The following is a 13,308-nucleotide window of genomic DNA, read 5'->3' as shown; positions in this document are numbered from 1 at the left end:
TATTCTCTTCCATTCTGAGGGTTTCTTGTCACATCTTTCCTCGGTGGTATAATGATTTTGGATACTAGCTATACAAGATAACATTCATCCTTACAATCATCTTCATTCTCATCACAATTTGAAATTGACATAATCTCTCCTTGATCATCTGTAGAATGTAGTGATTTTTCATGAATGTTTTTTGTCGATTCATCATCTTCCTCAACAGTCTTATCCAGGGTTGGGGCGAGCCCCCCCTCTCACGCTCCCACTCCCAATTCGCACTCCGGGTGGGAGCAACTAGGGAGCTAGTTGGGAGTGTTCTCCCTGCAAAAAAAACACTCCTTGGATTCACCGGAGTGTTTTAAGGAGCAATTGGGAGCGTTCACTCCTTGACTACTCCAATACACTCTGGGAGCGTTTTAGGGAGCAGTCGGGAGCGTTCACTCCTTGACCGCTCCCGTACGCTCCAGGAGCGTTTTTTCAGAGTGGGAGCAGTCAGGGAGCGATCGCTCTCGAGCGCTCCCCCTCTGAAAAATGCTCTCGGCTGGCGGAAAAAGAGGTCGTGCGACCAAGCGGGAGGGCAACACCGACGGCGGAGAGGAGAGAGGAAAGGGAGGGAAAGGGGAGAGGAGAGGGGAAAGGGAGGGAAAGAGAAGGAGGACAAAATAAATGGACACTCTCCCCTCCCATTATTCACTTCATCCATTATGAGAAATAGGAGCGAAAGAGAGTTTGACGCTTGGAAATAGAAGCTTGGTGAGAGAAGAGCTTGGAAGAGCTTGAGGAGCTTGCAAGAAGAGATTGGAGCTTGGGATTGAAGGCCAAAGAGGTAGGATCTACACTCTAATCTAGCATTTTTTTATGTTCATTGCTAAATAAATAAATTCTCTATTTCTCATTCCCATTCCTCCATTTTTTTGTAGATTCAAAACTTCAAATTTCAAATATCATGGTTTATAACTTTATATGGCTTGGCATTTTCTTCTTCTTGGTTCCTTTTTTGGTTATTATGGTGTTGGAGAGTAGAACAAGGAGGGTTGATCATAACGAAGAGGATGAAGAAGTGGGTTATAGTGGATTTGATGAAAACCCCAGAGAGGAGTACCTTGGTGAGGAGGAAGAGAGTGAACATGATTCAGCCCAAAAAACTAAACAAGACCAAACCCCATTGTGGAAATATGCTTCTAGGCCTGAAGCAGGGAAAGGGGGTGGAACCATTAAATTTGACTGCCTCGATTGCAACAAAACTTACATAAGTTCATACACCCATGCCAGAAGGCACTTCTGTGGGAAAAGGGCATAGGATGAAGATAAAGCAATAGGAATCAAAACTTGTACAAGTGTGTCAGCCACAGATAGAGCCAAATACATAAGGTAAGAGGAGGAAGCTCAATACGAATCTAAAAAATCAAAGGGTTTCTTCGAACCAAGCTCACAATCACATCAACATGCACAAAGAACTCCTTCAGCATCCTCCCATGGCTATGGATATGGAGGCACAAGGTCACCAAACATCTCTTTAAGGCGTAGAACTATATCATATTTCCTTGGTGAAGGGTGTAGGAATGATGTGGATTGAAAAGTTTACCAGTTTCTCTATGCATGTGGGATACAATTCAATGTTCTTCACTCACCTTATTGGCATGAAATGGTTTCTGCCATAAATGATGCCCTTAAAGGATACAAAAGCCCAGGGTATGACAAGGCTAGAACCGTTGGACTTGATCATGAAAAAGCAAAAATATCACATTCATTGAGTAGAATGACAAATTCTTCGACTGAGCATGGGGTGTCCATTGTATCTGATGGATGGACAAATGTAAAAGGCAAGCCATTGATAAGTGTTCTTGTTGTCCTTGTTAGTGGTGCCATCTTTCTTTCAGTATATGATTACTCAGAGAAGTTCAAGACTGGTATTAACATTGCAGAACCATTACTTGAAACAATTGAATGTATTGGGCCATAAAATGTCATCTAAGTCATCACTGATAATGCTCTTAATTGTAAGGCAGCGAGAGCAATTATTGAGGATAAATACCCCAACATATTTTGGTCTAGGTGTTTGGGTCACACAATGAACCTTCTGATGCACGATATTATTAAGAACAAAAACGAAAAATACAAATGGATTGGTGATTTGTACAAGAGAGGCAAACAAATGATAAAATTTATTTCAAACCATAGCAATACCCATGGGATTTTCCATAGACACTCAAGATTGGAGTTGTTGAAGATTGCAAAGACTAGATTTGCTAGCTATTACCTCACCTTCAGGCACCTTTTGAAGGTAAGAGAGTCATTGGCTAGCATGGTATCAAGTCCACACGGGCAAGAATTAAATGTAAGGGCTACAAATGCAACTGACAAGCAAGGTTTTGAACCGATGGAAGAGACCGTTCTCGATGGTCAGTTTTGGGCACATGTGAGGCAAGTATTGGAATTCACCAAGCCCATTTATCACATGATTCGTTTTGCAAATATAGATAAATCGGTGATTGGGGAGGTGTATGAGAAGATGGATACCATGTTGGGGCAAATAAAAGATATTGTTCAGAAAGATGATCCGAACTTGTATATATTGGTTCACAATTGTGTGTGTACACAATGGAATAAACTTAATGTTCCACTACATGCCTTGGTGTATATCCTTATGCCAAAATACTACTCCCCATCTTGGTTGGCCAACCTGCACCTAGGGGTGGGGTTAGGATCAAACCCCATATAGATCCAAAGGTATCTACAGGATATATGGAAGCATTAGACAAGTTGGTATTTAACAGGAAGGAGTGTGCTAATTTGTGTCTTGAATTAAGCAGATACTTCAGCTGCACTGGTTTTTTGGTTCTTTGCATGCAATGGAAGATAGAGAGAGATTTTATGCTCTCACATGGTGGGAAGCCTATGGCGGCATGGGGCTTTTTCCAAAATTGGCAAAAAGAATTCTCACAAGTTGTAAATACTTCTTCTGCAGAGAGGTGTTGGAGCACAGACAGCTTCATACATAATGTGAGAAGAAACATACTCAATGAAAATCGGGTAGAAAGCTTGGTTTATGTGCACTACAACTTGAGGTTGTTGAGTCATTACTATGATCGGGCTTATGAGGATCCAATATATAAAATTTGGGAAAACCACCCAGAGGACGATAATTTGGAGGATGGCACTATACATCTTGAAAAACTAGAAGCAAAACTTATGAGAGATGAAGATGAAGCAACAACCATATCACCCCCACCATCCAGTAGCAGTGCTCAAGTTCCAAGCTTTGTTCCTTTGTTGTCGTCGCCTCCATGTACATTGACACGTTGAGGGCATTTGCTTTTTGGTTCTAGTCGTGGGATTGTGCAGGAGGAGACTCCTAGAAGACCACCACAACCTGCTCAGAAATTAGACATTATTCGTGGTGGCAAGAAGAAGTTGTAGACGATAAATTTACTTGTCTTTTCTAGTTTCTAGTAGTTTTAACTTTTAATAATTATTGACTCTTTCATATTCATTATGATATTTTTTGTAAACAATAAATGACAATTTAAGTTTAAAGTTTGGAGTTGGCAATTATAACTCATTGGTAATGAATTATGAATATGATGCTTCGTGAAAGTTGAAAGTTGTTTCATTTCATGTTACATATTCTTTGTTGTAATGGTTACACTTAACTTACAAGTACAACTTTGGTGATCAATTATGATAAATGTTATATATTAAATTTTGAAAGCTTGAAACTTTAAGATTGATGAATCATGAGACTCAATATGTTGTATGTTACTAACTTGTGGACGTGGTTGATGAAGATTATAACTTCTACATGATTGTTGTTATATGATTCAATCTATGTTTTTTTATGTTTTTTCTAGCTAATTCATCATTCTACATGTTTTTTTGACATACATGCATCAAAATATAAAAATATATATATATTATATAAAAAATGCTCCCAAACCGGGAGCTTCTGAAAATGTCGCTCCCGCTCCCAAGTAACCTTGGTCTTATCTATGTCACCTTGCAGAACATGTTCTACAACATTTCCTTGGTTCGAACATTCCTTAATGTTAGCTCCTTTCATGTCAATGTGTTCTTCTTTTAGACATGCCGTAAACTCTGCACATGGTTTTTTTAATTGCTGAAACGTTTCTCGAATTTCACTTAATTCCTCAATTTATTCAGGACGTAAACTTAATGGCATATTGTGCAGCAGATAATGTCCAAAGGCTCGCATGGCTCTGATACCACTAAAGCGACAAAAATTAAGCTTGTTGACTTTAAATGTTAAAATACACAAATGTATTTATAAATAATAATTTATTAATAATATGAAATGTACAAGGATGATTTAATGATACAATGAGGGCCTGCTTATATATCTAGGTAGGTGACCCTCCATGATTAGTCATGTCCTTTAGCCATGCATTTCCATTTAACTAATGACTATCTAATTGATCATCATTATTATTATTTATTATTTACATTTATTTATATTTATTACATTTTTATATAAATTATATTCGTAACAGTACCCACTTAAAGTCATATCATATACCATTAAACTAATATATGCCTACCTTAGCGTCATATTAACTTTTGTGTTTGGTAGTGAAGCATGGGATCACATTCCCAATGAGAAAAGGAAAACATTACAACCTAAAAATGAGAAGTTTAATTTTTTGGATATAGTCTAAAGATGTTGAAGGTTATAGACTTTTTCAGCTTCATTCCAATGAAACCATCTTTCGAAGAGATGTAACGTTTGATTGAGGTCTCTTGACTTGTGATCGTAATTTGGTATTTGTGCCACCTTTGTCCTATAAGCCATTTTTTATTCACAACTTCTCTGTTAGTGCACTTACTTCCAGTTTCTTCTTCAAATGATGGCGGTGACAATGAAAATCCACCTTTGAATGCTCACCTTCCTCTAGTTGGGTCCATTAAATGCGAACTTGCACAAGTTGTAATGTTCCAAATTGGAATTTTAACAGTGATATTTAAGCAAGAACACAATGCAACACAGAAAATTAAAACAACAATTAACATTCATAAAATTTACACCAGAACTGCACCAAACTGAGCCATTTTATTATCAAGAGGAGGGTACAAGTACATGGAATATGTGCACCTGGGCTTGCCAAAGCAAGCTATACAACCCCAGGTGAGAAAATATGTTGCCTGGATGTAAGAAAATGTTTTCTCCTCAAGTTTTGCATTGGACTTGGAATTTCTATAACTGATCGCTAGAAGAAACCCTTGTTTAAGCCTCCAAAATTGCTCAGAAAATTCTGCCAAATTAATCTTGGTCTCTCGACCACAAACCCAGAAAGGGTTTGGGAAAATTTTACTGACCACCTGAGACCCCAAATTTAAGCTCACTCCTCCCAACTAGCTGCCAAATAACTTTGTTGTTTTGGGGCACCAAAACTCCTCCAAAAATTCTACAAAATTAGGAGCAGACTCCGTGATTCTATTCCAATAAAACCTAGAAATGTTTTGGGCTAATTTCGATCTCCTAGAATTATCGAAATTTGGTATTATGCCCTCCTCTACTAGTTCTACATCACTCTCAAGCAACTGCTGCAAATTTGGTCCTGTTTCTGCCCTGGAATGGCTATAGAATTTTCTACAAATTACTCCCGGAAGGTAAGAGGGATATCCCTTCCTCAACCTTGCAAACTTAGCTAGCAACAACACAAAATTTTGCCCAACAAAAGACTACGCAGGCCCTAGGAATGATGAATTTGGTTCTCACCAGAGAAACAATCTCCATCTCTAAAACTCCCCACAAAATCTGGTCCAATATCAAGGGACTTTCTCATAAATTCTCCAGCTGAAATTTTTGTTGAAGACCCAAAAACCAAGCAAATCGATTTTTGCCATTGCGTCCTCTTGGAAGTTCGAACTGGCTAAAGTATGGCTGGAAATAACCCACAATCTCTAGCGATCTCCTCTCCAATAAGCTCTAAAATTCTCTCCTAGGGTAGCACTCTAAGTCCACCAAAGAAAGCGTTGAGATTACCACTCAGAAATCTCCTTGTGCTAAGCAGCACTAGTAGTCTTGGGTAAGTAGCTCAAGAGTACTCTAAATCAAAAATTCAATTTGTCAAAAACCCCCAAAATGATGTCTCTTCCTTCTATTTATCTTTGCTGCCCACTTTTCTCTCCTTGTGGGCCCCACCAATCTGACCTCCTTCTCCCTAGCTCGATTTTCCCAAGGGGTTAGAATTCCCCTTTTTGGTGGCCCCACATCCACTACCAATTTAATTTTTCCTTTTTCTCTAATGTTGGGGGCCTCCATCTTTCCAAAAATTAAGTGGTGACTCCCTCCGCCCACTTTTCATAAGTTTACATGCCAAAATATTTCCCATCACCCAAATTGCAAAAAATGGGAATTCTTCTTAGCAAAATTAATTTAATTGGGGACATTACACAAGCACCATAACTTCCTAGATCAAAACCATACAGATTCAAAGTTCATTTATCCTCCTTTCTTTTGACTCAAGTTTTAGAGACTCGGAATGCAAAAGCATTTGTAGAAGCTTCTAGCCATCCAAATTGGCATGTAACAGTGAATGAAGTATATTTTTCCTTAATGCCAAAGAGTGTTGGGGATCGTGTACCTATTTCAAAAGGGACCAAACTTATCAAGATGTAAATTGAAGTATATAACTAAGTAGACATCAAATAGAATTGTTGAAAAACATAAGGCCCAATTAATAATCAAAGGGTTTTCTCAATTTGATGCAATTGACTATAATGAAAACATTGCTGCAATAGTCAAAATAAGTTCCATATGGCCTTGCTCTTGCCCTTATTGTTTCATGTAAATGGGAGGTCCATAAAATAAATGTTAAATTCACCATCATGCATGACGATTTGCAATAAGAGTAACAACCTCTTAGCTATAGATAGGAGTGATTGGACTTATCTCAGGTGGTTGGGATGAGTGATTGTTCTCCTCCTCACCTAGGTTCAATTCCCATAAGTGACATGATGAACTCATATCAAGTCTACTATTGTAATGGCTTTGAGCCTTGTTGTTGTACAATCTTCAGCCCTAAAGAAAATCTTACTGTTGCCTACAGGCTATATATTTTGTTTCCCTGTTTCCAAAATTTTGGATGTTATGTTTTTAGCATGTACCCGTTTTCCCATATTGTGCAACATAGATCGTAGAATATTCATTAAACACAAGTTATAATCAATGTTGCGATAATCGCGATCTGGATTAAATCGGTGAGGCTCTGGAAAAAGAAAAAATCATAAAACTCTAGATAAAATCGGCAAAATTAAAAAATACAAAAATATGAATTTTTGGGAAATAATCGCCAATTTAATCATTTCAGAAAAAAGAGAACTGAATAAAAAATTAGAAAATTCAACAAAGAATAAACCAAGGAAGGCAATTAAGGTAAGAAACGACCTAAACAAAAAACCGACCAAAAATAATAAAACAAACAAACAAGAACAAAACAAACAATTAAAAAAAAAACAACTTTGCAAAAAAATCGCAATTTTCACAACACTGGTTATAGTATACAAAACTTCTAAGCAATAAACAACATATCAAGCAAATGATTGTACAAACTCAAAACAATAATTCATATTGTAAAATGTCAAGAAAGAAGACAATATTACATTAAATGCCCTAAACGGTGAACATCGCCAATTTAATCATTTCAGAAAAAAGAGAACCGAATAAAAAATTAGAAAATTCAACAAAGAATAAACCAAGGAAGGCAATTAAGGTAAGAAACGACCTAAATAAAAAACCAACCAAAAAAAAAAAATCTTTGCAAAAAAATCGCAATTTTCGCAACACTGGTTATAATATACAAAACTTCAAAGCAATAAACAACATATCAAGCAAATGATTGTACAAACTGAAAACAATAATTCATATTATAAAATGTCAAGAAAGAAGACACTATTACATTAAATGCCCTAAACGGTGATAATCGCCAGTTTAATCATTTCAGAAAAAAGAGAACCGAATAAAAAATTAGAAAATTCGACAAAGAATAAACCAAGGAAGGCAATTAAGTTAAGAAACGACCTAAACAAAAAACCAACCAAAAATTAATAAATTAAAAACCATATTATAAAATTAAATAAAAAATAAAAAGATAAACCAAAAAAAAAAACTTGCAAAAAAATCTCAATTTTCGCAACACTGGTTATAATATGCAAAACTTCTAAGCAATAAACAACATATCAAGCAAATGATTGTATAAACTCAAAACAATAATTCATATTATAAAATGTCAAGAAAGAAGATAATATTACATTAAATGCCCAAAACGGTGAACATGGTATAAGCTTAGCAGCTTTAGGAGATATGTGTTACCTGATCAAGGTTTGAGAGACTGTTTGGATCTTTACTTAATGTCTCATAAAATACCCGCAATGTATCTCCAGCAGCAGTTTGACGAAATTTGTCCAAATCCACCACATACAAGGCACTGTTTGTGAAAATTAAAACAAGACCTCTCTTAATGTCTGAAAATAATTAAGAACATACAAATATTTCTTCCAGTTTTACAACGAATATAGATGTGAAAGAATCCCACACCTAATATGGTAGTGCTTGCTACGTAGATGGTCTTTCCAGAAACCCTTCACCATGAAACAAAAAAAGAAAGTCATAACAAAAGGAAACGAGTGAATCAAGGAAAAAAGTATCAAACTAAGAGAGATGCCACCAGTGCCTCATACTATACCACAAATCTGAGAACATTTTAATAAGTTCAAAAATCTTAGCTAAAAATTACAACTTGCAGCAACTGGAAAATCATCTGACAAATATATAGTCAATAGAGAGAGATTTCTAGAAAAAATTAATAACCTGTTTCCAGAATTTATAGCCATCCATTTCCTTATTGTTATCACAAAATGGTGTATATGCAAGAGGCTTCCCCTTGACATCCATATCATATAACTCCCCCATATCAGCCCTAACAATTTGATCCGCATCTACGAATATAACCTGCATCAATTTAACAGCTTTATCTAATCACAATATGACCACTAAGATTTAACTCTCAGAAAGGATTTTGATTGAATAAAATAAACAACATGAAACATTCACTGAACATATACTAATAATATACAATATCTTCATTTTGACATCAATTGGCGTAATGCAGATAAAAGGACATTTCCTTAACTACAAAGAAAATAATTGAAAATATGAAACAAAAAATAAATGAACAGATGAAACACACAGCATAGGAGGAAAATAAACAGAAGGAAATAGCATTCATCTAAACCTCAAATTCCGCAAACTAACATATCAAACAGTTATTGTGCGCTTCTCCACCCAAGTAATATTAGTCCTAAATAATGCCATCTTTCCAACAACCATATGAATATGTATGACAAAATATCATTCAAACCATCATTATAAAATAACATAGGAGGAAACAGGTCAGGTAATTTAATGAAATGCCAGGTAGTTTGAGGCAGCATTAACAAAATGCATACAAGGGGCAGATACGTGCCATAATTTCTCTTATTTAAAATCTGCCTGTCTAGTTGATCTACTGATAGACTCATTCTCAAATGTCAGGTTACAGGTAGGTTATTGGATATGTCTCATGAAGTGATAACTTGATTCCCTTTCAAGTTTAGAAAGAAATCATTGAAAACCCTGTTACCGCAAAATCTAACAGGCTTAAGGGCCTCACTAGGCAACCTGTCTTATGGCAACAAAAAGATTAGCCACCACTATCACCTCAGTGGCCTCTCTCCTGCTGTTTTGTGTTGAGGCTTCTATGGCAAGACTTAGAGGTTAGACGTTATATGATTGCAGTTCTAAGCCAAATGGCTCACGAAGGAGCTTCCAAATAAATCACCTAGAAATGTCTTCAATAAAGAAGGTTTCAAGCCTCAAGGGTGATAAGAGTCTAATGGTTATGAAAGAAAGTATTGTCAATTGGTGTAATGCAAATAAAAGGACATTTCCTTAACTACAAAGAAAATAATTGAACATATGAAACAAAAAATAATTGAACAGATGAAACACACAGAATAGGAGGAAAATAAACATCAGAAAATAGCATTCATCTAAACCTCAAATTCCGCAAACTAACATATCAAACAGTTATTGTGCGCTTCTCCAACCAAGCAATATTAGTCCTAAATAATGCCATCTTTCCAACAACCATATGAATATGTATGACAAAATATCATTCAAACCATCATTATAAAATAACATAGAAGGAAACAGGTCAGGTAATTTAATGAAATGCCAGGTAGTTTGAAGCAGCATTAACAAAATGCATACAAGGGGCAGATACATGACATAATTTCTCTTATTGAAGATCCGCCTGTCTAGTTGAGCTACTGATTGACTCATTCTCAAATTTCAGGTAGGTTATTGGATATGTCTCATGAAGTGATAACGTGATTCCCTTTCAAGTTTTGAAAGAAATTATTGAAAACCCTGTTACCACAAAATCTAACAGGCTTAATGCAGGGCCTCACTAGGCAACCTATGTCTTATGGCAACAAAAAGATTAGCCACCACTATCACCTCAGTGGCCTCTCTCCTGCTGTTTTGTGTTGAGGCTTCTGTGGCAAGACTTAGAGGTTAGATTATTGCGGTTCTAAGCCAAATGGGCTCACTAAGGAGCTTGCAAATAAATCACCTAGACATGTCTTCAATAAAGAAGGTTTCAAGCCTCAAGGGTGAGAAAAGTCTAATGGTTACGAAAGAAAGTATTGTCAAAGCCTTGGAGGCCAACATAAGAGATACAAATATTCGAATACACTTTCCACTAACCCCAATAAACTAATTAGAAGAGTTATGCAGATTTACAGCATGCAATAGCATATAATAGCAAGGAAATAGCCTTCCAGAAATTAAGATCAACAAAGGATTATATGTGATCCAAGAGGCAAGCAAGGGATAGGTCAACTTCAGGCTTTTATGGTTGAAGATGCATGTAGCAACAATAAATGTCTAGATGTCAGCCCTACTTTTAGGGGGTAAAACATGCAAGTAATGCTAGATTTACCTTTTGAAATTTATTAAGTACAATTTCTACCAATAAGACAATAACATATAGATGTAAAATCGTTCTAAAACGCAGATTTAGACCAAATCCTAACCCTAGTTACCAAGAAACAAGGAAAAGAAAAAAGTTTAAAGGAGATCCCCACAACTAGACTAGTGCCTCTATTCAATTGGGCAATGGAGTCAATTAAGGTGAGGTAAATGATGGAAGGACATGGATAGAAATGGTGGAAGCCTAATTTGCTTCTCTAAGAAACCCTAACGACTTCTTTCATAAGAGATGTAAAGTCAAACCATGCATGAAAACAAGTTACTTTAATGGATTCTTGAATGACAATTTTATATAATCACATAGAACCAAGAGTTCATGAAAGATATTGTATTGTTTAATATGGCACAAGGAAAACCATAATTTCAGAAAATAGCATGCAAAATTGAAGAGATCGCATTAAACATGCACAATTCAAGCAGAATCACTTTGCTCATTTAACTATTGTGTCAAAGAGAAAAAGAGGAAAGAACTAATGTACACTCACTCAAGAGAAGAGAGATGTGTGTGTGTAGTGATGATAGAATGAAAATGAGTTCTCTCTATTTATATGATGGCAACCGAATCATTTTTCATTAATTTATAATGAAAAAGCCATAAAAGTTTGCTTTAAGTGTTCAACTCGGCTAATAGACCTAAAGAAAGCTTTATAAATGATAATGTGGGAGCAAAGGCTCTCCAACATGATGCCATCCTCCAAAAATGGGCATCTCCATCAAGCAAGTGACAAAGTGGGTCCAAGAGTGATCCTCACACCAAGGAGCATCATCAAAATACATGGGTACATCTCCAAGTAACATCTCCTCCACCAAGACATCATCATGAAGAAGGCTTATGTTACCCTCCTAGGGCATGCACGGGTGATGCAGGTGCACTATCCCTTTCAAACCATCTCAAGTGGTCTCCATCATCATCTGGGATTTGGAACATGGAAATGCCCATCAAGCAACTTCAAGGCTAGCATAGGGGTGCATTGGGTCCATCTACGCACATCATCAATCAAGTAAATGACTTGGCTTCTTCGATCAACATTTTAGCATCTAGACGTGTGGCAAGGGGCATACAACCACATGGAGGCTCCTCAATGCCCAATGCTCATCTCAACAAGGGCAACATTGTGGTTGTAGTGTCAATATGTGCTCTCAAAGATGGAATAGACGTCCTCTTCATTGTACTAGAAAGGTGTCGAGCCATCCCTCAAGGGATCTATACTGCATGTGTAATGAACCACCCAAAACATACTAACGAGATCAAGTGAGATCAGCATCATTAGGGAGAAAAACCAATAACATATCATAGTGGACCATATTCAATGCTAAGGGAACAAACATACTTTACACAAGTCTCGACTTCAAATGTCTTTCTAGATGATGACTTGTAAGTAAGTTATCATACATATGTCAGGGATGATTATATAATTAGCCCTAGTAGGTGCTTCAAGCCGCCTAGGGGAGGGGCGTTTCAAAGGTAGGCCCATCAATCCATAGATTGCATGTGATAAATGTAATCATGGAATAGGAAAGACTTCAAGGAAGACAACCACAGCCATTGTACTAGCTAGAGGAGTCCAACATCTTGAGTATAATGAAGATAAGAGGGAGAAATCATGGAGGCATGGGTTACCCCTTTCCTGTGCCTCCTTTTCCCACCCCTCTACTACACCTTTTACTTTAATAAATTGTCTTTCTTTCTTGCATAACTTAGGTAACCTAGCTTTCTTTATGCTTTTCCAACGCCCCTTGAAGATGTAGCAATTTATCGGTCATCGAGGTTGGACATTCATAAGTTCCTTTATTTAGATAGAGCATGAAATCCTTAGAAACTGGGTGATGGCTAATAAGGGGGGTAGAGCTCATGCTAGGCTTTTTCTCACATGTATATTGTTTAAATTTGTGTAGCTTGAAAGGTATTTCCCAGCGGTGAAAACCCACAAAAGGATGTTATTGGGAAAGTTACCCAAGTGATTAGGGTTTTGACCCAAAGTTGTGGGTTCAAAACCTAAGTTAATGTTTTATTAATCTAATTAATGATTGAGTGGTAAACTAGGGGTTTCTCTATGAACAATGAAATCCCCCAAGATCAATCACACAAAAGTATAAATAAGAGACCCATGGGAAATCATTCGATACAAGTGATGAGTGCAAGATCCATTCTTGTGAGAGAATCACTTACCTAATGAAGCCGCAGCCTAGAGAAAGATAATTGGGCAAGGAGATAACCATTCAACAAGTGAGTTGAGAAGCTAATTCGTGTATGTCTAGTTTTGTCAAAGAGA

General features: G+C 36.7%; 1 protein-coding gene across 1 annotated transcript in view; it reads right to left on the bottom strand.

Annotated features, from left to right (window-relative positions):
* Positions 1-13,308, bottom strand: part of EBS1 (EMS-MUTAGENIZED BRI1 SUPPRESSOR 1) — a 446,396-nt gene that overhangs the window by 32,902 nt on the left and 400,186 nt on the right. Inside the window, exons 33-35 of the mRNA XM_089394973.1 lie at positions 8,813-8,953; positions 8,540-8,583; positions 8,315-8,429 (exon numbers count right to left, since the gene is read on the bottom strand). Coding sequence (XP_089251099.1) covers positions 8,315-8,429; positions 8,540-8,583; positions 8,813-8,953 — 300 coding nt within the window. The remainder of the gene's footprint in view (positions 1-8,314; positions 8,430-8,539; positions 8,584-8,812; positions 8,954-13,308) is intronic.

The sequence above is a fragment of the Pinus tabuliformis genome, chromosome 1_2 (genome assembly GCF_031772625.1).
Source record: "Pinus tabuliformis cultivar Carrire ecotype Pingquan chromosome 1_2, CPIR1, whole genome shotgun sequence".
In the NCBI taxonomy this organism is placed as follows: domain Eukaryota; kingdom Viridiplantae; phylum Streptophyta; class Pinopsida; order Pinales; family Pinaceae; genus Pinus; species Pinus tabuliformis.
The sequence above is the reverse complement of the archived record's forward strand: the minus strand, read 5'-3'. Positions and strand labels throughout refer to the sequence as shown.